We start from the raw sequence: 27,900 nt of genomic DNA on the forward strand, positions 1-27,900 counted from the left end.
ATTATTTACCAGGATGAAACTCTGCCGCCTCTGACCTCAGTGGGAGCAAAGCCATTGGTTTTAAGAGGGGACGAATTTCTCTCTGGAGCCCTTGCTTTAGCAGCTGAAGTCTACAAAGCTGTGTTTTCACCACAGCATTTGTTATTTCAAGGAGTGAGAATCAAGTTCCTGTGTCTCTGCATTGCCCTAGGCTAGCGCAGCTCTCCTGACTGAGCCCCTGCCCTCCCAGCTCTCTCTCTGCTGTGTAGCTCTGCCTGTCCCCCAGCTGCGGTAAAATCATTAATGGAGCTCCCATTGTTTCCCTGTCCTTTCCCCGGCTGCCTTAGGTGAGGAAAAACCAGCGAGAAACAGGGCAGAAGTTTTCCACCTCCCTGGCAACTGATCTTCCATCCAGGGCTTGCAAATGAGTTTTTATGGGTTTATAGCTCTCTGGGTACAGCAGGTTTCAAAGGCTCTCGCTCATTTTCGGGTGGCTGGGGCGGTGTGAGCCGGCATGCCCCATCTGTTATTAGTCTCAACAAGCTGCGTGCTGCCTCAACACAGCACGCATTTGTCACAGACCTGACGCAGAGGTTGTGACCGAGCCAGAAAGCACTGGGTCCAGACCACCCGGGGGTTGTTTCGGGACAGAAAAGGTTTCCCTTCTCTGGTCCAGACCAGTTCTGACCTTAAAAGAAAAGGTTTGCTGTGCCCTGTGCAAGACAGGACAGTTGGCCGGGGCGCTTCCTTCGCCGCCCTCCTCGCCCGGCACGGTGCTTGCAGCCGTGCCAAAGCACAACCCTGCTGTCACCGCCTGACGGGACTGCTGGCCAGCCGAGGGGAGAGCTCGCCCCTTCCCTGGGGAGAGGGCCTGCCGGAAAGGAGCACGGCGGCCGACAGGTAAACCCCAGTAACGCCTTCCCCAAAGCGAATAACAGCGCCGGGATTTACCCTGCCCAAAACCTGGTGCGTTTTAATGCAGTGCAATACTGCTGGAAAATAGCGACGGGGGATAGTGTGAGTGGTTTCTCAGTTAACTGTTCTTTTGCCAAAGGAAAAAATTGGAGGGGGTGTGTGTTGATAGAGGCATGGCTGGCAGCAGGTGGCCGCGGGCAAGCCTCCTGTAGCTGCAGGAACGGATGAAGGGCGAATGCTCTGCCTTCCTCGGAATGGGGCTGGGAAGAGTTTCGTAGCTGGGAAGAGGTTTCTTGTTCTGTTTTTCATTTTTCTGTCATTCCAAATCAAGACGAAAGTGAGCCTTTGGGGTTTTTCACTGACAGATTACTGAGGAAAAGTAGAACACTGGGTTTGGATGGTTTGAAGCAGTTTAACTAAGATATTTCCAGATATTTCACTTGAGTTTTGTTTTTTTAATTCTAAGGTTTTAACATTTTTTAAGGACTGTAGGTTTAGAAATACAAACTGCTTTAAATTGTGGTCTTTTCACCCTTTTCAGTCTAAAAAAGTTAAGATGGGATGTTTTGATGGTCTTTTAAACTTTTTAAAAATCTTTTAAACTTTTTGAAAATCAGAGCTAGGGATTTTTTTTTTACTTTCTTGCATGAGTAGTGGGGGTCTCTTGCAGCTTTTGTGTCTGTTTCCTTTTGTGAAAAATACAGTTTGCTGAAAAATGTCCAACCAGCTTTAAAGATTATATCCTTACTCAACCCACTGGAGCAAGCACATGATATATTTTATTTTCACAAGCTACTAGTTGTCATATATTATATTTTCAACATCTTAAATCATTTAGTGAATGAGTACAGACAGTAAGACAAGGAAAACTCACGGGACAATTGAGCAGATGACTACTGTGCTCCTATTAAACGAGGCTTTAATATCTTGCAAAGTGTTTCTCTCGCATTTAAGGTAAATCTTTCATATGCTATAAAGAACATTATTAGAATCTACATTAAAAGAAGTGTTGCAAGACAAGATTCATGGAGAGAGAGAGAGTTTAGGACAACTGACTTCCCATCCCTATCAACAAGTAGAAGTGAGGATATAAAGGGATTTTGGTTTGCTATTTATAAAATGTAGGCTTGCTACAAAATTAAATGCATGCAAGAATTGTATCTACTTGCACGATTTTCTCTGGGTAATAATAATTACTGTGTTTGTGCTTGCAAATCAGTTAATTTTGGCAATTTGTATGTTCAGGTTACTCAAAGTAAATAAGAAGCATACAGACAAAAGGAACTTTCATGAAATGTGTGATATTTCACGTATCCCATTTTGAAAACAGTCCTTTATGGGGAGAATATGCTTTTTAAATCTTAAAGTTTGTTTTAATTTAAATAAGGTACTCCTCCCTATCCCCATATAACACACTCCAGATGTTTTTGCAATGTTGTGTTCGCACTACCAATGAAAGTGATAAAAACCAGTCAGGCTTCTTTCACCCATCTAATTGCAAGGTGAAATTAATGATTTTTCTTCTCTGTCTTGTCTGAGACAAAGATAAATTGAGCCCTTCACAGGCTCAACATCCAAAACCCAAATCAAGGGCCTGCGTGCAGTGGCCTGAAGCCTCTTTGGCCCGGCAGAGGACAGGGCAGGGTATTTGCTTATCACCTGTCCTAGGGGCCCAGCGGCTGCCCTTTTTCCCCTCTGTCACACACACATACACCTTAGCGTCCAGCACCGCCCTGGTGGGACACAACCTCACGTGGGTCTGAGGAGACTTTTAGGAGGTGAAGAAACCCTTTTGAAGGACGTGATGGGCAGCGCTGGGTTAGCTTCCAGGACCTTGACTCAGTGATCTCCATGTTCCCACAGCGCTCAGAACCTTCTGGCACCTCCCTGGGCGAGGAAGACCTGCGCCGCTGCCACCAAGGCCTCTGTGGACGCCCAGGTCGGAGGAGGGCAGGAGAAATGGCCTCGGTCTTCCGGAGCGAGGAGATGAGCCTGATGCAGCTCTTTCTGCAGGTGGAGGCTGCCTACTGCTGCGTGGCCGAGCTGGGGGAGCTGGGCCTGGTCCAGTTCAGGGATGTGAGTAGCGCCCAGCCGGCACGCTGGGCTGCGGGAGGTGGGCCCCGTGATGTGCTTGTCCTTCCCTCAAAGCACTTGGGGAAGGTGCACCTGCAGAGTGGTCAAAAAGCCCACGGAGAGAGCGGGACTTCCCCAAAGCTGATCTGAAAGCCGATCTCCATGCTGAGACCCAACCTGTTCCCGAGTCCCCATCCAGTGCCCCGCACACTTTACGCACAGCCTTAGGACGAGTCCCTCCACCACCAGAAAATGGGGTCTCTCCATGAGAGCCCATCTGTGACTCCTGCTGTCACAGCAAGGCTGGGGGGAAACGAGCGTGGTAAGGCCGCAGTGTCCGTGGCCCTAAGGAAACCCACGGTATTGCCCTGCCTCTGGGAGTCTGTAAGATGCAGCGGTGTTGGCCGTCTGCACCGGAGGCATTCGTTCTCTGCTGATGTTAAAAATGAGCATGGCAGCGTGCAGCCTCCAGCCCAAGACTTGTTTTCCCTCCTGTTTTTAGCTGAATGTGAATGTGAACAGCTTCCAGAGAAAGTTTGTGAATGAAGTGAGAAGGTGTGAATCCTTGGAGAGGATCCTGCGTAAGTAAACGCTTGTCAAATGCAATCGGCTTTCTGCCAACTGCTGGTGTGGGATTTATTTCTTTGTTAAGTGCTCTCACACTGTGGAGCAGAATTAGTGGCAAAATGGTGATGTTTTCATCTGAGCTCCTGGAAATGTTTTGCATGTGTCAGCTAATTACTGCTTCACCCCATATGGGCAATAAATTGTTGCCCCTGTTTTGAAAACTGAACTGAAAGGAGGTTAATTAGCTTATATAAAATCACAAGATAAACCTGGGCCTGGGCAGGAGGCTAATCCAGATAACCAGACTCTTACACCAGCGTGCCAGCCATTGGCGTTTGCTTCCCGTGGCCAAGTGCTTCAGCCTGGGGACAAATCCTTAAAACCTGATCAACAGAGCTTGTGGCGCCTGCTCTCCTATGGGCGTGTGTCCTGTGAGCTCTGCGCTCCTCCCCACCACGACACTGGTGGCCACCATAGCCACTGTGCAAGGACAGCACTTGCCATTGCTAGAGCGGAGGAGCAAAGTCTGAGCTTGCTGTGTGCCTTATTCACTGCCCCAAGGAAAGGGGTGCTATGCCAGCTATTTGTGCTAGGGCTGAGGGCTGTCCAGGGCAAGGGGGTGGGAGCTGCCACCACAACTTCAGGAGAAACAGCATCCTCACTGAGAAAAGAGGCTGCTGGATGTCCAGCTCTTGATGGTTGTGTATATGCACCAGGATGATGGCCCTTGTATATCACTGCCCCTTATAACACCTCTATGTGATGCCTCAGTCCTGACAGGGGGTTTAGCAGCAGCTGGTGACCAGGATGATGCAGTAGAGATGACCCTGTGTTGAGACTTCTGTGTCCTTTCCTTGCAGGTTTTCTGGAAAATGAGATGGAAGACAATGTTGAGATAGTCAAACTAGAAAAGTACCCAGAGACCCCCCTGCCTCGGGAAATGATTGATATGGAGGTACAGGATTTGGAGTGGGCCAAGGAGAGAGGGAAGGGGATGTGCACTGGGATGTCTGTATAATGAGCTCAATACAGCCCTCCCCTGCAAGGAAGGACCCGGTAGCTGAGGCTGGCACAGCTCTCCCTGCCTGTGGAGGTGGTCCCCGAGCAGCTGTCTCAGCAGTTAGGTTAAGGCTGGTCTTACTGCATATTCCTAAAGGAGCCCAGTCTTTTTACCATCCCCTGTAAAACATCCCTCTGGTCCCACAAGTTAATGGAAAGGTATCACTATTGCAGAATGCCCCCATCATCCTGTAGGAGAGAATAAGAAGGTTTTTGGTGATTAACTAGGAGAGCGGATGTTAGAACCAGCTTCACTGCATAAAAACCCCAGGGCTGCCTGTCCTGGTGGGACTATAGTTGTGATATAGTAATATTGGGGCCTGACACAAATATTTGTGCCTTGCTTTTGGATGTGCAAGGGATGCTTTATTCTAGCCCAGCTGGAAGCTAAGTTTACCGACGGGGTAGCTTTTAAATGCTGCACATGTAGGTGACTAGGAAGAAAAAACATGCTTTCCAAGGGCTTCAGCTTTGTGAGCAAGGTGGTTGCCTGGTGTGTTCCTGGACCCACATCCTCACCTAATTTTTGGCCTATAGCTAATGAACCTAAGCTAATGGCCTTGTTGTTGGCTGCTTTTGTAGTCAGTAGACCGACAGCCCGTCCACCGGGGGTCTGAGATGTTCTGCAGGGAACCACAGAGGTGCCAAGAGAGGTTGAGGCACCTACACCAGGCACCCACTTACCTGCCTGAGTTTTGGTCAGGAGAGTCAGAATTCCAGTGCCAGAAGAGGACAAAGGACCCAGTAGGCAATGTGGCAATGGGAAAATGAGGCATTGGCATTGATTAATATCTTCCTACAAATCCAGTGTTTATTGAAGTGCTCATTGAATATTTCTGTATTCCCCCTTGAAAAAAACAACCATCTATTGTTTGAGATTCAATATCAGCTTGGTAAAGGGCCATTGGTCTGCTTCAGAGTTTTTCTGGATGTGCTTGGACCCTAAACAGACAGTGCTGGAGAAACTTGAAGCCGAGCTGCTGGAAGCCAACCAGAACCAGCAAATGCTGAAACAGAACTTCCTTGAGCTGATGGAGCTCAAACATCTGCTGAAGAAAACCCAGGACTTCTTTGAGGTGAGAGGCCTCTTTGCTCTTCCAACAGAGATGTGGAAGGTTCCTAAAAATATTGATATTTTCATTTGGTGTGTGTTGCTGTTATTGATTTTTAATCAAAACCCAGCGGTCTTTACCACAAGCCAGCAAAATATGTTTGCAAAAGCACTTCAGTCACTTTGGAGCCTGCATCGCTCCGTGAGTCAGGGGGTCTCAAGAACTTGGTTCACAGATCTCTTTGAAAATGGCATTTATGCTTTTCAGTTGCTAAGAGATAGTTTACCTTTTTTTTTTTTTCCCCCTTTTGGTTTAAATCTCTGTGGAAAGCTACCTTTGGAATGTCAGGAGAAAAATGTGAAATACTTTTCAGACTGGCAATGCTGAATGGTTTTTAAAACTAATGTTTTCCAGGCAGAAACCAATCTGCCAGATGATTTCTTCAGTGAAGACACATCTGGACTGCTGGAGCTGAGAAGCACTCCTGCTGCTGCAGCTGCCAAGCTGGGGTGCGTATTGGTGATGGCCCCCAGCTTGGGCAGACTTCCCACCTGCACTGCATTGCTGTGACACTGGTACACTTCCTTCAGCTTCTAAGCAGAGGTTGCTCACCAGCCTCTTCAGCATAGCTGTTAATGAAGATGAAAGAGTGACTGTCCTCTGAAGTTATCATTAAAACTATGGTCAGGTTATGGGTCAGTGGAACAAATGGACTTTTACTTCCAGGCCACCAATTCCAGTGACCCCTTAGCAGGTATTGACTGAAAGTTGGTATCTTACGGCATCTCACCTGTGGCTTCTGGACTCAGGCATCTGGCTACCAGCCTGGTCTTCAGGGATGGATGTCTAATCACAGCAAAAAAGACATAGGATTGCTTGCACTGGGCTTTGTCTGCAATAGAAAACAGCACGGAGAGTTAGGGGAGGGAAAACAGCACAGTGCATATTGCTGATAGTATTCAGTAGACAGCATAGACTCAAACGGCTTTCCCTTGTGTTTACATCAGCTAGGTGTAGTGAAACTCGCTGATGGTGTTCTTCCAGGCTGGTGTTTTTAGCTGCTCATGCTGGTATTTCTGAAGTTCTGTTCAACTCTTTTATGAGAAAAGCATATGTCTTCAGGGGGCTTGCTATGGTGGGTGTATACCATGCTGCACTTCAAAGGTGCAGTTTGGTGCTTTCTGGGAGAAGGAAAACGGGAGGGAGTAAAGATAAACCACCACTTCAAAACTGCTACCTCCTGCCTCTGTCATTCAGGCACTCTCTGTTTGTGTGACTTTAAGCGTCTCTCTGTTCCTCCATTTCTAGCCAGAATTGTCTCTTCTCCTTTTTCTGTTGATCTGAGGAGGACTTACAATGTCTTAAAGAAAGAACAACAGGATAAAGTCAGTAGATTGAGATAAAAGCAAGGCTTGAGCAAGGAGGTCTTTCCTACAGCAGCAGCAGAGCCCTGGCTATTACAGACTAGAAAACAACAGATTGTAAAGTCATGTGTGTTACAGGTCCTAAAAGACTTAGAATGAGCTTGTAATTTATTTATCTTTTAACTCTGCTCAGATTCACAGCAGGCGTAATAAAGAGGGAAAGGATGATACCTTTTGAGCGTTTACTGTGGCGAGCCTGCAGGGGAAACATCTACCTGAGGTACACTGAAATGGACACCCCCTTGGAGGACCCTGTGACGGTAGGTACCGACCTGTTTTTACTTTGTGCTACTCCTCGTGCATGCCTGCGACCTGCAGAAACCGAACGGGTGCCCTGGCCATGCTGCAACACCGGCTGCCTCACCAGAGCTGGGTGTCTGAAGGCAGCCTGTAGAAGAAAGGTAGGAAAGTCTGAGGATGGGAGAAGTTTTTTTGACATTGCTTTCCCTTTTTGCCATTATTGAGCTGGCTTCTTTGTCCACCTTTGTGTTAAGGTGGATGTGAGTCCTAGCAGGGTGGCTGTGTTACAGGGACCACTGGGGAGGTGGGCTGTGGCTGTCCTCACCTGGGGCTGGCCATGGAGGGGTGATTCCCCTTGGTGTATCTGGGGTGAGCCCTGTGCCCTGGCGGACCTCCTGTCCTCTACCTCTCTGCTCCACATTGCGACTTCTCCCATATAATCCAGAGCTCCCACCCATGCCTGGTCCCCGAAGCAGCATCTAGGGAAAACATTGCTGCTGGGAAAACTGGGGCTGGGGGAAAAGAACAACCCAGTGAAGAGGCTGCTGAAAAAAACCCACCACCTTTTCCGCACTGGACTCTTTCTTCTGGGTGCTTTAAATTCTGCTTGAATTGCATTGCAGAGAGAAGAGGTGAAGAAGAACGTGTTCATTATCTTCTATCAAGGAGAGCAGCTTAAACAAAAAATTAAGAAGATCTGTGATGGGTAAGGCAAGCTGGTGGGCAAACCACAGTGCCTCCCGTGGAGGTGTTTACCTGTCAGCCTGGGCTGGCTGCATTTGGAGCTGGAGATTATATCTCTCTGCCCCTGCTGTGAGCTCTGCCACCGAGCTCCCTTCCGCTCCTCAGCTCTGCTGCTTCTAATCGTGAAAGATATCTGTCACCTTGGCACTTGGAAATTGAGGTCCTAAATTTTTGAAAGTGATGTGAAGATCTTGGGAACTTCAGTTGCTAGAATTTTAACTCGGGACATCTTAAAGGGGACTAGTTTTTAAGAAATACTTGGCATTTCCCCTGAAAACCAGGGGCCCTAACTTGGACACTCAGAGCATGGTAATCCCCAAACTGCTCTCAAACCTTCCTGCATTTCAGTGTAACAAGATGATGCTGTAGTTTATTCAACTCTTTCCCAAGGCCTTTAGGCAATATCTGTGTAATCAAAGACAGAGCCCAGAAGAGAAATGAAAGCTTCATACAGCCTGACTTGTTTCCACCCTGTTAAGCATCTTGAAAAGATAATTCAAGTTGAATATTTTGTTACTCTTTCATAACACTGATGACCGATGGGCTTTGTTGCAGTGTAAATCAGATTTGATGAGGGGATCTGTCTGCTGTCACCAAATCCATTTCAGGTATAACCCCTTGGCCAAGTGGGGCCGGCCAAGTGGGGCCAGCCAAGTGCCTTCAGGCGCAGAAGGTCACAGGGAGGGGGTGAGCAATTGCTCTTACCCGACACGTGCACTTAGGGCAGGTCTTTCCTTACATCCTGCCTTTAATCAGAATAAAAGCAGGAAGGTCAATTCATCCAGCTGGGAGAAATGACTTCAGTCCCATGAAGCGATAGACCCCTGGGGACTATTAGCAGTAGAAATGGGGCCCTCCAAGATGCCTTCTATAGGCAGTGGAGGGCAATGCTCATCCAGAGACAAGTTCAGCCCTCGCGAGGTGGGCATCTCTCTCTATAAAGCAGCCAAGGGGGCATGAAAAGCTGGGGGAACACTCCCAGGTCTCAGTCACTCATTTCTGATCCCAAACCTCGGACATGGAGGGAGTTTTGCCATCGCCACTGTGCAGGATCAGTCTGCTGCTGCCGGCGGTCTTTGAGCTTTCGGCGAGTCTTGTTCTCTTTCTGGATTACAATTTCCTGCTTATGTTTCATTTCTTTGCCTGCTTTTTAGATGCTGTTCAGTACCCTTCTCCCCTTCTGCACTCATGGGCAGTTGCTGGTGGTGAACGTTTCCCATTGCATTTGCTCCTGTGCTGATGCCCTTGCAAATTGCCAGGCCGTACATTTAGAGTTGGCTGGGGCTGCCCACAGAGTGCTGCAGGCACTTCATTTTGGAGGATTTTTTTTCCCTGCAGCATTTTACATTCTCTGCAATCAAAAGGCCAATAGTTTTTTTTCTGGGGTGGGAGTAAAAGAACAGGCAATGTGATGCCTGTCAGCATTTTTGTTATTGATTGAACCCAGAATCTTCCCAACCGGAGGCGTGACCTTCTGCAGCGGGGTGCAGCTGGGAGCGTGAGGCCAGGCAGCACTGGAAGCGTGAGCAGATCCCTGCAGGGTGGGCCACGATGGGCAAAGTTGTTATGAACTGGTGGCACGTATGTGGTGGTAGGTTTATAGAAAGGAACTTAGACTAGTTTCTTTCCGCCTCTTGTAACTGAAGGAAAACATACCTACCTAAGACAAATTCACAGGATGTCCTTTGCAGTGCTAGGGCACTGGTTTTTGTTTATTGCCAGCTAATCAGGCTACATTTGAAATTGTCCTTTATGTCTTTTCTTCCTCCCTTTCAAATTTTTTGCTTGCTAATATGCACGTATATACAGATGTTTTGCTGAGTGGCAGGTTTTTAAATGTATTAATCCCATGACTCTCCTTTTGTGCTCTGTGGGCCATCAGCCATCCCTGGTACACAGGTCAAGACATTTTGGTTTGGTCCATCTTTAAGGCAGGGTTAACTATACCTAAAGCAGACGGCAGTGTCATTCCAGCCCCAGCAGGACATTGCTGCTTAGCACTAAATCATCATTCATGACAAGTAAATATCCTGCAAAAATCATGGGACTGGTATAAGCCAGTCTCCTGCAAGGCTGGCTAAGATTTGTTTGCAGAGCAGCGTGCCTCAGGTTATGCTTGTAGTCCCTGCTTGACTCTAATTGGTAACATTAGTCTGCCAATTTCATGAGCATTAAGTCCATGCACAAATTTATTAGTGAAAGGTGTAGAGGGAGCAGGGAGGAAGCAAATGTAAGAATTTTTCTTTTCCTCCTTTTCTTGCGGCTGCCTCAGTGCTAATGTGAATACTAAACTGGGTTTATCAATGTAAGGATTCCCTGCTGAATTCTCCTGGAGCTTTCAGAGATGTCTGTGCCATTAGGGCAAAGCTGATACTCAGTATGCAAAATGGCTGTTAAAAGATCAAAGCAACACTGCTGCAATAACGTTATTGGAAACGGGGGAACTGTACAGCATGGAGGAATAAGCTTTCAAGTTTGATTAAAAATCCTTATTAAAGATGAACTAAGAGCTGTGAAGAATAAGAAGATGGAAATAATTAGGTAGGGTGAATAACCTTTGGAAACGAATACCAGGTGTCGAGTGAGGAGAGATTCAATTCTGGAAAGGGAAGTTTGGCTGAAGAGCGCGTGCTGTCATTACACACAGCTCTGGGCTGATCTCTAGGAAACTGCTGCGTGTTTTGTTCAGTTTGCAACTGTCCTCACTTGAGTGTGTGCTGGAACTGATTTTGGAGAGCAGGTGGTGATATATTCTGTGCTCAGACAAAGCCAGAACGTGATGCTTATCTGCACACAGAGCATGCACGTTTTTGTCTCTTAAGTGGGGATAGACCCCTATGACCCTGTCACATCTTTTAATTCATCTCACGTGTAGAAAGGCATCCCTTCAGCAATCCTAACTCAGCATAACTCCACTGCAGGATGATGGAAGTGTGTTGCCTTAGGTGGACAGAAGCTCTCCACTCTGTAAAGAGGAGTGATCTCTTCCTGCAGACCTGTTGGGGCAATATTGAAGGACGACATTTATAATGCCCTTGAAGTGGCAGGGCTGGCACAAGCACTCGATGTCACTGAACAAACTGAGTAGGAAAAAATGGAGGGATCTCTGCTATTCTAGCTACTGCAGCACCTCAGCTCAGTTAAAGCTTGTAGGTGCAGAGCCTTGCAGCAGCGCACCTTGTGATCTGCGAGGTCCCGGTGGGAACTCTTTGTGCCTGCTCTTTGTGCGTGAAGTATACTCTGGGACTTGTTTTGCAGGCCGGACAAGCAGCTGTGCACTTTTCAGAGAGACATGCAACTTATTTATTTCTAATCGGCTGTATTGGGTTCATATAGTGGCTTTACAACACCGCAGTGGAGAAGGTTGTGTTGCATACTATAGATGAAGCAGTCTACAACACCTGCATGGAGATAAGACCTTCACTCATGTATTAGAAGCCCACATTTGTCCTTATTACACCACATTAAACAAACCAGCTGAATCTCCCAAATACAGCCTTGGGGGTAAGCTTATAAAAACATTTATACAAGCCTGGTCCCATGTAAGCTGTCATTACAGATACCACTCTCAGGTGTTTAAAAACCTTCGCCCATGCTTCCTTCACTCCCAACCTGTCTAGCCAAACAGATGGACCAGAAGCCAAGAGCCTGTATGGTCATTCTCCTTTTGTTCTATCCTGGAAATACAGCCCGTTGTTGTTTGTGTGTGTGTGTTTGTTTGTTTGTTTTCTTTTCTTTTTTTTTTTTTTACAGGGTTTTTATTCACACAGCCTGCAGGCAGGGTGTTTGCTTGCTGTGTAGCAGTAGCTCAGCTGACGCCTTCCCCCAGTGACTGGGAGAGGGTAGTGCAGAGGCAAGGACATGGTATTTTTCCAGTCTCAGTGCAAGAGGGACATCTGTTGGCTACCGTGCTCACGGGGCTGCCTTTGCCAGGCTGGGTTTGTTGTGGCTCTTTGCGGTTCAAGCAGCCTCCCCAGACATTAGCAGGGCATCCGTACTGTGGGTATGAGCTGCCTGTGTAGTATTGTTGACCACTGTATAATATCAAGTACCTTGTAGCACCTGAGACAGGGAGTGTTTTTTTCAGCTAGAGCAGGCGAAGAGATCCTTTTTCTCATGAAGGGATAATTGTACCTTTTTGGACCTTTCTGGGAGACCAAGCACAGCTTTGTAGTATATAAGAAGAGTATACTATTGGGTGAGGAATAAAGTCCAGTCTCCCCACCTTTGAGCTGAGAAGAGTCCAGAGGAAGAAAAAGTCAGTCAAATAAATGGTGTTTCTCACTTCTCTCTTACTGAGGCTAGATTTCGTGCCACAGTCTATCCCTGTCCGGAGTCTGCCACTGAGCGCCTAGAAATGCTTGATGGAGTCAACACAAGGATCGAGGATTTAAACACAGTAAGTGGCAGTGGCTTTACTGGGGTCTGAACCCTGCACGTGGGACCTGCCCAGACATTTGTCCTGTCTGAAACCCTGTGGCCATGGCCAGATCCCAGGCCTGTTTTGGGAGCTGGCTGTGCAGAGCTAGCCAGGGGCTGGGGATGAAGCCACCAGCCCAGGAGCAGTCCCCCCGCCTGTTGTGGAGGCCGGTGCCTGTGCTCTGCTCTGCCCATTCACAGCCCCCAGGAGCTGCTGGGGAGCAACCTCCCATGTGAGGGACTCAAAAACTACTTGCTGCTGTTGGCTGTGCAGTGGTCAGAGGTTTAGACCTTATGATATGGGGCTACAGGGTGGGATCTAAGGTCATCAGCAGGCTACAGGTATTGTAGCCAAATTGCACATTATCCAAAATGGTTTCATCTAGCTCTTACAGCATGGCTTCCCTCAGCAGCTCACAAAGTTGCTCAGTCACAAGCGTAGTACAACTGTACTAGGGTCAGAGAGGACTCTAAAGATTTCTTTTACATTTAAATTAGGTTTTCTTTACCAAGAAAATCTCGGGGCGCTTGTCACACTAGCAATGGAAAGCCAAGATTGCTGTTATAGAAGTACAAGTCTCCAATCTCTTTACTCCAACATTTAACACAGGGCTGAAAATTACAAGTTCAGTTGCTATGGGTGCTCAGTATCCATATACTGTACCAGGACTTCATGCCTTTTGGAGGGACTCCTGTCTGTGACCTTTGTATTGTCACACATGACAGTCAGTGGGTCCCGAGGCAGGAGGGAACGGACACCCTGTTTGCCTGAGATGGCCCATCTGGCAGTTGATATCCTGCTGTCACCCCCTCTGTGGATGCCTGTGACTGCCAAGCCTGCACACAAGACTGCTTCCAAACTGGCTTTCATTCCTGAGCATCGTAGGCAGCTAGGCTTCTTCAGCGCTTGTAGAGCACACAGATTATCTTCCTAACAGGTTATCTCCATTGCCCATTTACACAGCAGCACTGTGGTAGCCACATGACGCGTGGGGGTCCCACCAGGGCCATGAGCTGTAGCTCTAGCAGGGCAGGCACACTTGTGGACATGATGTGCCCCAAGTTCGTGGCACAGAGCTGCCTACAGGAGATGGCAGGGTAGAAGCACATGGTGAGATGTGACCAGTCTGTAAGCAACTGGGTAAGGAGCCAATCCCACAGCTCAGTAACTCCCGATGGTCTCCTCTACACTTACAAAGGCTCAGGGCCATGCAGGGAGAGCCTTTAGCAAACGGCATTGTGCACCTGCTGTCAAGTGCTCCTGTGTCCAGACACTGCCCTCCAGGATACCCCACACATTCATACAAATCGCCCCCTTTCCGCAACCCTCTTTCACCTGCCTTCCCCAAAAAACTGCTGAGTAGACCATGCCACCTATGCCTTCCTATCTTGAGTGCTGCCTGTGCTGTGCTTACAGGTGATAACCCAAACCGAGTCCCACCGCCAGCGACTGCTGCATGAGGCAGCAGCCAACTTGTGGTCTTGGAGGATCAAGGTGAAGAAAATCAAGGCTATCTACCATATCCTGAATTGCTGTAACATCGATGTCACCCAGCAGTGCGTCATCGCAGAGATCTGGTTCCCAGTGGCTGATGCTGGACGGATAAAAAGAGCTCTCCATCAGGGAATGGTAAGAGACCAACATTTTGGGTCCCTGAAGCTGTCATCCAAACTGCATTGTTTATATGTTGAGCATATGTTCAGACTTCTCTCTGTTACTGTAATGCTGGGCTCCCTTTTCTGTTTTAATTAAAGCTGAGGTTGTTGCATGATCACTTGGCCTCAGGGAGTTTAAGGTCAGCATTATATCTTAGCAGGTTTGTGATCGACCCATAAGAGTCAGCAGTGCTGGCAGCTTTCCCTGAACAAATCAATAGCACAGAAAATGGAAAAATCTGAATATTAGAAAAAGGGTTGAGATGTAACACTCTTGAGCCCAGCTTTCATGTTGCTGCCTGTGCATGTTTGGACACAGACCTTGGTGCTGTGGGACTGATTCCTCTCTGCTAGCCACCCTGACTGTGTCTGTCCTTGTCACCGGGTTTGCAGGAGCGCAGTGGCTCTACTATCGCCCCTATCCTGACCGCCATACACACCAGGATGGCACCACCCACCTTCAACAGGACCAACAAGTTCACAGCTGGATTTCAGAACATTGTGGATGCGTACGGTGTGGGCAACTACAGGGAGATGAACCCAGGTGAGAAACATTCAGCAACCTGTACGTGGCTTGCTAGAGCCAAAGTGAAGCCTTTGAGCTCCATCACTATCCTAAAACATGCACTCATTGCTGATTGAGAAATGTGAACCATATTTTCTGCTGGTAAAAACTGGTACTGTTTGGTGCATAGGCATGGATTTTCTCAGGCAAAGAATTTGGCCGTCAGTCTTCAGTGTTTGATTGTGGCAGGAATAATGAACTACACAAATAGAGGACGGGGAACAAGTGGTGAGGTAGCAGCACTGAAGAGAAGACCTAAGCTCACAAGGCAAATATAAGTTGAGCTTATCATGCTGAGGCAAAAAAAAAAAAGCAAAAAGGACCTGAGAAAAGTGTGAAACACCCATCTCAAGGAGAGCACTGAGAACAAACAGAAACCTGGAGTCTTTCTGGTGGTAAAGCTAGTTCTGCACTAGATCTGATTGTCTGATGAGTAGGAGAGGGATTGTGGAGGCCTTTAAGGGCAGCAGCTGTGAGGAATGGTCCAGTGGGGTGGACTGCTTCTCTGCTGAGGTCTTTTTGTTTAGGAGGAGCTGAGTGTCTTGTTCTTTCCTTCCTGCAGCTCCGTACACCATCATTACCTTCCCCTTCTTGTTTGCGGTGATGTTTGGGGATTGTGGCCATGGCGCTGTCATGCTGGGCTTTGCACTCTGGATGGTCATTAACGAGAAGAGCCTTCTTGCCCAGAAAAGCACTAATGAGGTGAGTACCAGGGAGCTGGTGCACCCTATCAGCATAGGAAAAGGCTCATCATCCCCGTTTGATAAAGGGGGCATCCAGCCTCCCAAAGGCTGAGTGGAGATCCTTCGAAGATGCTCATGAGGCAGAGATTTGGCAAGTAATTCTGCCTACTTCTACTCAGAGACCTGGATGGGCCCAAGGGACCTGGAGTTTCCTATGAATAATTGCATATACATAGATTAGTACAGTCATGTCTCCTGTTCCCTGAGGCTGACCGTTTGATGGGACTGCAGGTACTTTGGTCACTGGCACTGCCTTCTCCCCCTGCAGATCTGGAACACCTTTTTCAGTGGGCGCTACCTGATCCTGCTCATGGGCATATTCTCCATGTACACTGGCTTCATCTACAATGACTGCTTCTCCAAATCGTTCAACATCTTTGGCTCTTCCTGGCATATCATCCCCATGTTTAAAAATAGCACTTGGAAGTAAGTGACTAAATGTGGGAAAGAAGTGAAAACACACCAAAGGGAGCATGTGGGGTTTGAAAGACACAGTGACTGCCTGTGTGGGGAAGGGAAGAACTCCCTGCTGTGGATGCAGTCATGAATGAATCAGAGGTTTTGTCTGACACACACAGATGAACTCGCTATTGAAATGGAAATGTAGAGTGCCTGGGAACACGCCTGTTTGTTCAGGCGCTGATGTGCATAAAAATCTGCAGGTGTCCAGCACTGATGCATAGAGAATTATCACTGTGATGGAGACTGTCATTGTGTAGGACCCATTTACACACACACTCACACACACACAAGCACGCACACAAGTCCAGGATAACAGTTCACAGAAAGACTGGAGTCGGTGACAGATATCATGTGGTAGTCCTCAGCACATCTCACTTAAATATACCGTAGGCTTATACAGTGAGATTAAGCTGTAAAGGTCATTTCCCTTTTCCCTTATAGTAAGGATGTGCTTCTGGACAATACGGTGCTGCAGTTGGATCCGGCAGTCCCAGGAGTCTACTCTGGAAATCCATATCCATTTGGAATAGATCCGGTAATTAAATTGAATTGCTCTAAGATAATTTGTATTTCAATCCTGTTTCTACATATCAGGTACATCAGTAGCTCCCTGCTCTCTCTCCTGAAGCTGTGCTCTTCAATTCTTGCTCTTTGCCTGTGCTTTATGTAGGCATTGTGTTGCTTTTCTTTAGCAATCAAGGGTATGTATTGCTGACAGTTTTGCACAGGCAGCAGCAAAATGGTAAGCAGGAAGGAACTTCAATTTTGGCAGAGTGGTCTTGTGCTGCAGTCTCCACTCTGTCACCAGTCTGCTGGACTCAGTTTGCTTACTTGAGTACTTAACACATTCCAGAGCTACCATACAAGTTTGAAGGCAAAGTCCTGATTTCCATACAGTCTATCGTATGAAGTGTGAAGTAAATGCCAGTATTAGTTAACTTATCCACATTTTCTTCTCTGTGTCCTACTTCCCTTTTCTTGCCATTCTCTCTTTATCACATATTGAAATGTGGTTGTTAACATCAAGTTTTCCTGTTTCAGTCTTCATATTAGCCAATTAACCTCTGTTCTGCTGGATGCACTCTCATTTCAGTTGGTCACACAAAAAACCCCACTGACTTCTCCTGGTTTGCAGAGACATTGGCCTTGTAATAAGTTTTTCACAAACCCAGCTCTAAAGCCCTGCCCAGGACATAGGCAGTCCAGTTCAGGAAGTCACAACAGAGGAAGCTCAATTTTCTGTACATTGCACTGACACATCCCTAATTTAGGTTAACCTAGGCTAGCCCCTCTTGCACCCTGCCTGCTGCCTGCTCAAGAGGCTGGGACCCCTGGCTGGGAGGGAGGAATGGCTGAACAAGTGCTGGCAGGGAAGGGGTGGACTGGAAAGCACTAGCCCCTGCATGGCCCTCTCTGTGGAAATTATCCATGTCATCTGCCCAGAAGGATGGATGGCTGTTTGCATTTTGCAAGTCCTGACAGGAAGGCTGAGGTGTACATCTTGGAAAAGAGTCACCCTGAGATGAGGAGGCTAGGCAGTCTCTTCCATAGCCATAGAAGAGGCAAAGCATGTTGGAAAAAGGCACATAAGCTAATGTTTTGCCTTCCAAATAATCCCGTCTTCCTCCTTTCTGTTCAGGTACTATACTTAGTCTCTGAAAAGAGGTATCTACTTACCATCTCTGAGGTCAGAAGACTTTGGGGTCTAGAAAGTTTTAGAAGAAAAGAGAAGCAACCCCAAAGCTTTGTAGCATAAAAAAGGCTGTTGTGTCCTAACACAACAAAAATGTTACTGCAGAGATGCAGGCGATAATCTGATCTCCATGGCCAAAGAGTTAGAATGAACTTTTTTTCATTCAAACAAAAAGTTTGAACACGCTCTGCCCTCAGTACTTCCCTGGTGAAGGTGGAACAATTTTCTGTAGCAGCAGGAGGGATTTTCTCATGCCTTTCCACCTCTGCTAAAGGAGATGACTTAGCTTAAGGGCAAGGAATGACACTGAGAAGATCTAGGTTCTGCCACCAGCCTTTGCATTGGTTTCTGGAGGACTGAAGCAAAGTCACTACATCATTTTAAACAAGGATAATACTTTATACCTTTTAGGTGAGAAACTTGGCAGAATGAAAAGTATTATGAGGAACATCTAGTTTTCTGTTGCTTGTTATTTTCTTACTAGAACTGGTAGGAATAAATTGGTGGTGTCAAAGCAACAACTTCCACAAATCTGTTCTTGATCAAACACCTGAAAACCTTGTTCTTCTGTCTCTCTCTGCTCCTTTCTTCAAAGATCTGGAATGTTGCATCGAACAAGCTGACGTTCCTGAACTCCTACAAAATGAAGATGTCGGTTGTCATAGGGATTGTGCATATGATTTTTGGGGTGATACTCAGTCTCTTCAACCACATGTAAGTTTGTCTCACCAAGCCCATTGCTGCAGCACACAACTCCTCATCGCTAAACTAGTGTCCTTCATTCAGAGAAAGCCTCATATCTCCGACCGATGACTTGAATTTTGTCCTTTCCTCAGTGCAAGTAAAAATGCCCCATACACTGCCTGACTCACACCACTGTTGGTACAGAGTGCTGAGTCCAAAGGCCAGAAGGACAGCCATCACATTGCAATATTTTTTTGGATAAACTCTCTTTTTTGCTTTCTCTCTTATATCCTTGATTCTGCAGGAATACTGAAGTACACTAAATTAAATGTATAGCACCTCCCACTATTGATAATTTTTGTCTTGAAAGACAAACTCTTTTGGCCTATTCCAAAGCACACTGAAGTCTTGCTCAGTGTGTGTGCGTGCGTTTCACCTGACTTAGTAGGCCTTTGGTCAGGATCTGTGGGTGTGCATGTCTATATCTCTGCCTTTGTATTTTGCAACAAAAAATAAGAAATGGTGATAGAGTAGAGGGGCTGATACTACTGTCTTGAGAGACTCTGCAAAGCTGGAAGGTGTGTAGTGATCTTCAAGGATGGGAAGTGTGTGCAGATGACAGAGAGGACTGCCCCTACAGGATTGATTCTACACCTGCTTCTGGCCTTCCTCAGTGCATAATGCTTAACTTTGTAAATTAGCCATTTTTTGAAAATCGGCTTTTATTTCAATGTAGTAATCTTTTGAGGTGCTGAGATACTGGTGGGTCAAGACAAAAAACCTGAAGAGAATCAGTATGACAAATCTTTTGTATTTAAATAATGGCTTTCATTGATAAAGACTGCAATTATAGACTACTTTGTTGGCCAGTGATAGTTGTATGTTTCTTACGTTATCTTCCAAAGACTAAAAGTAGTGTACAGTACTGCCATGCTTGGGTGCAACTTGTATTAATATCTAGTGTATTAATTTTAGTTATCTTTCCTGATTCTTTCCAGCTACTTCAAGAAATACATAAACATTGTCCTTCAGTTCATTCCAGAGATGATTTTTATTATCTCTCTTTTTGGCTACCTGGTCTTCATGATTATTTTCAAATGGTGTCACTTTGACGTCCACTCATCCCAGAGTGCACCAAGCATCCTCATTCACTTCATCAATATGTTTCTGTTCAATTACAGTGACGCTTCAAATGCTCCATTATATCTGCATCAGGTATGGATCAAGCAGCTCGAATCCACTGCAGATGGTTTTGGATTCACAGAGTGGGTGTTGTGGAGAGTGGGCATAAAGGTGGGGAACAGGCTCAGAAGCTAAATCACAAATGCCAGTCACATAAAAGTTTGTTCTTCTGGTACCCGTGTTGGCCTTGTAGACAGGTAGGACGGAGAAGCTATCAATCAGTGATGCAGAGGAAACCTCATTCTTAGTGTCATCCTTACAAGAATGATGATGCAATTCAAGATACTTCTAGGAGAAAAAAGGAAAGAAGGGTGATTAGAGACGCAAAGCTGGGTATGGCAGATGTGCTGTCCTGACGTTTGTCCATGATGCTGGAGACAAAACAAGCCTCTCCTTTCCTTGATAATTTCTGATTTCTTCTTTGAAAAACTTGAAAACTTTATATTTTCAGCTGAAAAATAGAAGTAGCTAGAGGATTTGGTGGCAGCTTTTTGTCAGAAATATCTCCTTTGGGGAGTTCACTTAAAAAAAAACCCAAAAGCAAAAAAATCTCCCCTAAGAGAAAACTTCTTTTAAAGTAATCTTTATTTATTTGCTCAGAACATGGATTTTTTTTTTTCTTGCTTGATTTTACATCAGCAGTATCAATGAAGAATTTGAAAGCAAATGCTGCCTCCAGCCACATGTATGCATCTACATCTGTACAGTGGCACACTCTGGCATGTCAATGTGGGCTCAGTTTCAGGGCTGCTGGTGAGTCAGAGTTAGTAGAGAGCCCCGACTGGTTCCAAGTAACTGTGTTAAGGCTGCAGGGGAGTGTGGGAAAACAGTTTTCCCAGCCTTCAAAAAGTCTTTAGATAACGTTTTGCTTTGTAACAACCCAAAGCCTTTCCAAGATGCTAATTTTTTTCTCATATTCATATCCCCCTACCCCACCAGTAACTGTCTGTGCCATCCACCTGAGTAGTCTGAATGCAAAGATTGTATGAGACCAACCATAAGGTGATCAGAGATCTGAGCCAGCTTTAAAAAAAATGCAAAATTTGTAGTTTGGGGTTTTCTTTGTTTGGTATTTTTTGTTTTTCTTAAAGTACAAACAGTTATGTTAAGACAGCAGTAGGGGTGGCATACTGCAACAAGAACACCTTATATTGTGGGGGCAATGTGTTATCAAACCTAAGCTATGGGCATTCAGTTCCCTTCTGGAATTGCAAACATAGAGCAAATCCTGGATTCCCTGCTTTCCAGGGGAAGACTTGAATGACTTGGCTCTTACTGCAGCATTTCTATGTTGATCAAAGCAAGGCAGACTGACTGGTTCACCCAGCAATTAGGACATTCACTTGGGACACTGGAGAGCCAGGGGTTTGAGTTTTGGCAAATTAACCCTTTCCAACATGAAAGCCTTTCATCTCCAAGTCTCCAACCATCTCTAGCTGACAGTGCTTTCTGGAACCTTAAGCAGTATACATTTATTTTCATGTCCTTACAAGCAGAGGAGACTCAACTGATACAGGGAGTGTATCTGTTGTATATAAAAATACCATTTTATAGAATCATGTTTCTAATCATAAATGTAGTTGGCTAGAGGAAGTAAAGTAACTTTTTGCTCTTCTTGTTGTTTTGTCTTTTAGAAAGAAGTGCAGAGTTTCTTGGTCATATTTGCTCTGATTGCTGTTCCCTGGATGCTCCTAATTAAACCTTTCATCCTGCGAGCCAACCACCAGAAAGCACAGCGCATGGTAAGGGATGTGGATCAGGCAAGGGGGATTCAGTAAAGCAAAGGCAAAACTGAGGAGACAGACCCCAAAAACTGTTTGCAGTAATCTAATTCTGATTTTCTGTGACCTCAGAGTTTCTCTGGTGATTTCAAACTGTGCTTTACAGCACATGTGCCAAGAGCATGTGTATGAACATTTGGCCGAGCCATCTAAACGGGAAGCAGGAGCTTTGCTCACAAGGCCATACCCTATTTGTTGGGAGAGGATTTAAGCTGGCACCGAGCTCTTTCAAGTGTCATATCCAAAACCAGAGAAGGTTTAGAAAGACTGAAGTGCTGGTAAAGCCAAGACAGGGCAAAGACCTCAGTTGCCAGTCCACAACCACCACTAACCACTAGTTCACTGCTCTGTAGGAACGGGGCATCTGCGATACTCCTGGCCTTGGAGATATCAACACTGCTTGGAGGAGAGGCTTGATTTAAAACCTGTTGCCTGCTTTCCAGTGGTGCTTTCTTCCCTAAGTGATTGCCTTCACATTAACAGAGCCCTCCTTCCCATGGGCTCTGCGGTTTGCCCAGCTCTTCAGCATGTAGCTGCGGCAGCTGCAGTTTCCCAGTTGTTCATTAATTCTCTCCTTTATTACGCTAACAGGACTTTACTTGTCTGTCAGGATTTACTTCTCTTTATAGCTGGAGTTAGTGCCTGGAGTAGCTTTTATAGGGCACAGATGTTTCCATTTGAAGAAAGAGATGCTGGTTGTGCTGCGTGACCTTTTCCAACCCAGTCACTTCTGACCTATAACTGAAAGCCGGATCCCTGGGAGACCTTTGCAGCCCTGCCTCTATGCTGTAATTTCTTATTTTGTCATTCTTCTGGGATTTGGATGAAAGCTTGACATGGCTGACTCCATTGCCTGCTTTTATGCTAGCAACATCTGACAGCTTTTCCCCACCTTCTATTATGCCCTTCTATTTCTGTTCCTAATTTTCATATGTTAGCTGTCTGATCACATCTTACATTTACCCAGATTTATATGTTTGCAACAAAGTCTGTTCTCTATGCTGACATTCAGGTAAAGCAAAGATAAAGCGGGTGTGACAATGATTACTGCTGCAATAGGAAACAATATCTTATCATGAGACCTTGCCCATGAAACATGCTGGAAGCTATAAAGTGTGACAGGACAGAACCTGACAGAAGCCATGAGGTCCGTATTTGGTTATGCTGCATAATAGGACTGTCATAGTCCTATAATGTAGGGTTATTCTTATGCTGTGCGGTCATTTCTGGAGTGAGGCTCAGATCAGGTTGTTCAGGCCTCTAGAAAAGCTCTGTAAAGAACGATTATGGAGAGAAGATGGGTTGTCATGAAGTTTTTGTCAATTTAAAATGAATCAAGAGATCTGAATTGTATTTCTGTCTGTACCCCAGGAACTGTGTGACCTTCATCAAGTCACCTGATCCTTTCAGGTTCCATTTCCCTTTCACTTGATGCTAATTCCTTTGATTTGCACCCATCTAATTGAGGTCATCAGCTTTAATGTGCCTCAGTTTTCTCATTTGCCAAAAATGATGGATCTTCTCATAGTGGGTATAAAGGGTGCATTGTGAGACTAGAAACTAGCTCCAAATTAGTTGGAATCACTGGAAAATGCTCTAGGATGGAAAATATTTAAGCATTATTAGCCATTTGGCAGGAGCACTCAGTTTCTGTGGTCCATGATGACTGACTATTTTTGAAATTGTCCTCATGTTCATGATATAGTCCTTCATATGTTACCCATCATGAGGTTACTGATGGAGTTCTGTGCCATGGCCTGCTTCATTTTGGTATCAACCTGTAGCATGACACAAAAGACATTACATTTTGTCTCTGAAAGATTCGGTCTCAAGCCATCTCGGGAAACCCTGGAGGTGAAAATGAGGCAGATGTCCCAGAGACCAATCACTCCAAGAAAGCTTCCCAGGGAGACCACAGTGGTGGCCATGGAGGACATGAAAGTGATGATGAAGAGGTAAGAAAATGTGGGCAGAAAATTATTCAGACACATACGATAGTAGAAGATACAAAGTCAAGCAGAAGGCTTTTGCAGAGTTGCCAGCCCTTCTTTTTAACAAGGTACCAAGACACACGGTTGCAACAGTTCGTGTTTCCAAACAGAATAAGCTTTGAATTTTCATAGAATGAATTCCTCTGAATTTTTCCTTTAGTTTTGCCTGGTGAGGGCAGGCATTCTTACAAACCTCAAGCTTTTACAAACCTCAAGCTTTTGTTTCCCCAGGGTGGGTGTTTCACTTCCACATTGCACCCAAAGAAGGTCAAGCCTTTCCCAAGAGTCAGTGAGTTTTCCTTCCTTTAAATTGCAAAGGAGCATTGAAAAGTTGGCAGCCTGCAGTGTTGGCTAGGGGGAAAAGTCTTCCTTTGGCAGATATTGTCAAGGGCTTCTGCAGTATGCAGCAAGACAGTTAAAGAAGTGACAAAAGTGTTTGTAACAGTTGGAAGTACCAACAATACTGAGCGTGGATATGGCTGACTGTTCCCAGAAGGAATCTTCAGTCTTAGAAGATATGCTTATTCAGTGATATATGCCAAAATGCATATGCGAATAGGCAGATATATAGTCTGAAAACCCCTGTTTTATGTAAGAATTTCTCTCTCTACAAGAAATCACAAAGATTGGTAGCAATTGGATTGCCATCTTATTCCAGACTTGAAATTGTAAGACTGGAATATGAGTTGGTTCCTGAACATTTGCTTTTCACTGGAATTGTATTTCTCCGGGAAGAATGTATGGGAAGATCATAGAGAACTGACATTTTTCAGAGCAGTCTTTTTATCTGGGAACTATCTGTGTGTTGCTCAGGACTTATCAAGGAAAAGGGAGGAGTATGAAAAACCTTTGGTGGAGTGTTGCTCTGTTAAGCAGGAAGCCCTGAACTAAGAACTAATAAAATGCGTTTGGTTTTATGTTGTTTCAGTTCGATTTTGGAGACACGTTTGTCCACCAAGCTATCCATACCATTGAATACTGCCTTGGCTGCATCTCCAACACAGCATCCTACTTGCGGCTCTGGGCACTGAGCTTAGCCCATGCACGTGAGTGATTGACTACCTGTTAGTTACCTCCCCAGCAACTCCACATCAGTTGCTGCTTCTGCTGGTGTTTGATTATTGCTGCGACTTTCTCCATGAAATCAAAGTTCTTGTGGATGTTTGTGTCTTGGAATGTTTTGCTTCGGGTCAGATCAATCCAAGTGTTTCGTGGTGGTCATCTCATTTTTTAGTGGTGATCTCTGGCGGCTGTGTATCAGGCAGCTCCTGACTGCATTTGCTGTCTGGGACCCATTTCCCATGCTGCTCTGTAGCCACCCACCTGGAATAGTCCTCGTTGCATGTGGCATGGTGGGAGGTGCAATTCAAACGGGTAGTCCAGTCCACAGAGTATGGGAACCATAGCTTCATTCCCCAGGAAGCACTTGCTATAGCTTTAGGGTATGCAGATGATGTCAAAATGTCTTGAAACAGTTATTTTGATTTGGTTTAGCAAACTAGAAAGAAAAGTTTTGATTCAAGAACTCCTGGAACTTGTCGTTTTCACTGGGATTTTTCCCAGGAACATTTAGTGGAACCTCACATTTCACTAAATGTACAGCTTTTCAATGTCTTTTGTCTTGATTTAAGATAAAAACAAATGCTCAAATACTAGAAGTTGCCTCAGGCTAGAACTTCAGATTTTCAATGACTCTGATTTTTCTGAAATGTTTTTTATTAATATTGCTGTACTGCCTCTGGCTAGCAGTTGTGCCTGCCCTAAAGAACTGGGCACACAAAAAAGGAAAACAAAAGGGGTGGACATGCCATGGATTGACAGGGGTGAGCTGTACTTCTTGGCACAGAAATGAGCTTAGTAGGAGTCCAGTGGAAGCTAATACACATTAGCTTTACATGGAGGACAGATATCTAAATAAAAGAAAATAAACCAATTAAAAAGCTTAGTTAAAGGCAGTCCTACGTGTTAAGTCAGAATTCTGCCTGGGAAACCACCATATTCCTTTGCAGCCTTACAAACTGGCATTGACAGGAGTGTTTTTTCCTGAGGGCAGCTGTTGCAAGGGATCCTTTGCACCTGTTATCACCTAAAGTAACAGGTCATTGAGTCTATAGTCTGAATATGGCTTGAGGATCAATGACTGGCAAAATGGAAAATAAGGCTGAACTGGTGGCTGGAGCATCTGGATGGAGAAGAGCTGGGCTAAGTCCTTGCTTTGCCTGTATCACAAGAGGAAAATTGCTCAGTCCTTAATCTGTCCAATGTGACGGGGTTAGTTAGGGTAGGAGTATGGTCTTGCATTGACAGAACATGTCAGATATACCAGTGCTGTGAATGTTGATGTAAACCAGTGCAGGAAAAAAAATCTTTAAGAGCATGCAAGCAACCTAAACATGAATACAGCCTGCCTTCAGTGCGACCAACCAGTTGTCCTTTTTTTCTTCCACCACAGCTCTCCATGACACCCTAAAAGAAGTGGTTTAGAGAACAAATGGGAATTACACGTCTCTTGTGGGTCTTAGCTAGCATCAATCAGTACAGCTTGTAACCGAATCTATACATGTATTGACTATGTCAATCAATGATGTTCACTGGGATTTAGCAGCAGGTAGTCCTAGCAGGCCTGGTGTACGGCCTATCTGCCATGTTAAAGAGGTGCAAATTAAACTCATGACTGTATCATGCCAGGGTAACAGCAGTCCTGGTAGTGTGCTCCCATGGACTTGCGATACAAAGCCAAGCCAAAAGAGCACCATCAGCTTCTAACCCAGTGAAGAGCAGCAATGGAAAACAATCTGCATCCACTTTCCTTCCCCAGTCATCGTGGAGAGGCAGGATGGCCATACATGATTACTGTCATGTACATTTTATCCTAGGCCAGCTCATCTAACTGGGAAAAATGGGTGAGCTGCCAGACTGCACGCTGTGTCTGTCCATGGCTGTTGCTCAGCACTGTTTTCCCTTTATTTCCTTTTGCAGAACTGTCAGAAGTCCTTTGGACCATGGTGATGCACAATGGGTTCAACAACAGCAGCTGGGCAGGCCTCATCATCATCTTCATCATCTTTGCGGCATTTGCGGTGCTGACGGTAGCCATCCTGCTTGTCATGGAGGGGCTCTCAGCCTTCCTGCATGCCTTGCGTCTGCACTGGTAGGTGGTGTGGTCTTTGGGAGCTTTTCCCAAAGCAGTCTTTGGGAGGGATCAGGCTGTGGAAACAGATGGCCACACCAGCCAGTGTTAGACATGCTGTGCTAGTACCTATGCATTAGGACATCGGTCCCTGTTGGCAAATGAAGTGAGGGAGACTCCTCCAAAGGGAGGTTGCAGCTCCCTGCTCCATCTCTGAGCTGCTCCGTGGAGCAACCTGCCTGGCCTCCTGAGCCTGTGGCATGTGTGGCAAATGGCAACCTGCAGCTCTGCCCCGGTAAACATGCAGAGCCACTGAGGCCACCTTGACCTGCATGATAAGGCCTGAAGGCACAGCCACACCACTGGTTGTGTATCCTGCCCATGGTTACCATCAAACAAGCCAGCTGGGGACTACCTACTGCAGCAAGAGTACAGCTGGGGCTGCAAAATCTGCTGAAAACCTGGGTCAGCACTTGTGCCATTAGCCTAGGTTGAGCTCTAGGCTGTTTTGGCTTTGTGGCAAACCAGTTTCAAGTTAGCTCATGTCTACCTTAACTGGATGTCTGTCCAGGCAAGGACAGCAGTGCAGATGCACCATCAGGCTAGTATGTAAAGCAAGACCAAGGTAACAAATCACCCCTCACCACCACCATAACTGGGCGTCCTGCCTAAGCACCCAAGCTGTGGCCTTTTTCACCATGTAGCATTCCATCACAAATGCTGCCAAGGCAAACCGTGGTGCAGTTTCTCGTCATTGTGCCAGGAGGGAGAGACATCTGTCTCCCACCACAGAGTGCAACCATCAGGCGGTTATCCCAGCTCTCAGAGCTGCTACAAGCAGTTTAGCAGGCAGGCAAGGTCCTGCAAACTGGCCTCACGTTTCCAGGCCGACAGATAGAAAGTCAAAGCTGATGTGTGTCAGGTCGCTCCCTGGGCTGCCGGTGTCTCACTGTTGGCTCCAGAAGGAGCCTACGTTCCTGACTCAGAGGCCACCATCTCTTCCTGGGGGTGCCAGGTCTTGGCCTCTCGGCTGGCCATAGGTCCTGCCCATGGGCAGCACTGACACCTTCCTCTGCTCCTCCCCAGGGTGGAGTTCCAGAACAAGTTCTATGTGGGAGCTGGGTACAAATTTTCTCCGTTCTCCTTCAAGCACATCATCGATGGCACCACAGAAGAGTGAAGCTAGTGCATCGCTGCTTTGCTCCTCAGGCCAGGCTCTATTTTCTTGTGGCCGCTCACCCACAGAGTGGGGTATGTGGGATGAAACAGAACGCGATGTGGCCCTTGAAAGAAGAGCAGCCGTAGGTGAAAATGTCCTAGCTGCATTCATACGCTGCTGCATCAGCTGAGAGCTGAACTACATTGGCCAGGCTGGCTGGACCCTTGGCTGAGTATCCACTGATGTCTTTGCCAAGTACCTGGTCCTCAGCATTTGACTGGGTCAGCTGCCTATTGCTTGGTTGAAAAGAGGAGATGCAGCTTTTGAATTAAATTGGTTATTAATAATCAACTCGCATGTGTTTTGCTCCATTTAGCGCCTT

General features: G+C 46.1%; 1 protein-coding gene across 1 annotated transcript; it reads left to right on the plus strand.

Annotated features, from left to right (window-relative positions):
* Positions 1-580: 580 nt before the first annotated feature.
* ATP6V0A4 (ATPase H+ transporting V0 subunit a4) lies at positions 581-27,869 on the plus strand. Its single transcript, XM_009464748.2, has 21 exons — positions 581-879; positions 2,758-2,970; positions 3,470-3,548; positions 4,395-4,489; positions 5,544-5,669; positions 6,060-6,154; positions 7,203-7,329; positions 7,933-8,015; positions 12,359-12,452; positions 13,890-14,102; positions 14,522-14,672; positions 15,256-15,395; positions 15,705-15,862; positions 16,340-16,433; positions 18,187-18,305; positions 19,274-19,490; positions 21,092-21,199; positions 23,059-23,193; positions 24,158-24,275; positions 26,209-26,380; positions 27,446-27,869. The coding sequence occupies exons 2-21, from the start codon at positions 2,854-2,856 to the stop codon at positions 27,537-27,539; spliced, it is 2,535 nt and encodes an 844-aa protein (XP_009463023.1). The 5' UTR covers positions 581-879; positions 2,758-2,853; the 3' UTR covers positions 27,540-27,869.
* Positions 27,870-27,900: the final 31 nt, after the last annotated feature.

The sequence above is a fragment of the Nipponia nippon genome, unplaced genomic scaffold (genome assembly GCF_047370975.1).
Source record: "Nipponia nippon isolate SJK-2023a ecotype South Korea unplaced genomic scaffold, ASM4737097v1 scaffold_3, whole genome shotgun sequence".
NCBI lineage: Eukaryota > Metazoa > Chordata > Aves > Pelecaniformes > Threskiornithidae > Nipponia > Nipponia nippon.

Excerpts from the sequence above, each read along its gene's own strand:
- ATP6V0A4 (XM_009464748.2), top strand. The coding sequence starts at position 2,854 with ATGGCCTCGGTCTTCCGGAGCGAGGAGATGAGCCTGATGCAGCTCTTT. Across the intron at positions 15,396-15,704 it reads CCCAGAAAAGCACTAATGAG|ATCTGGAACACCTTTTTCAG; the intron begins GTGAGTACCAGG and ends CTCCCCCTGCAG. Across the intron at positions 19,491-21,091 it reads CTCCATTATATCTGCATCAG|AAAGAAGTGCAGAGTTTCTT; the intron begins GTATGGATCAAG and ends TTTGTCTTTTAG.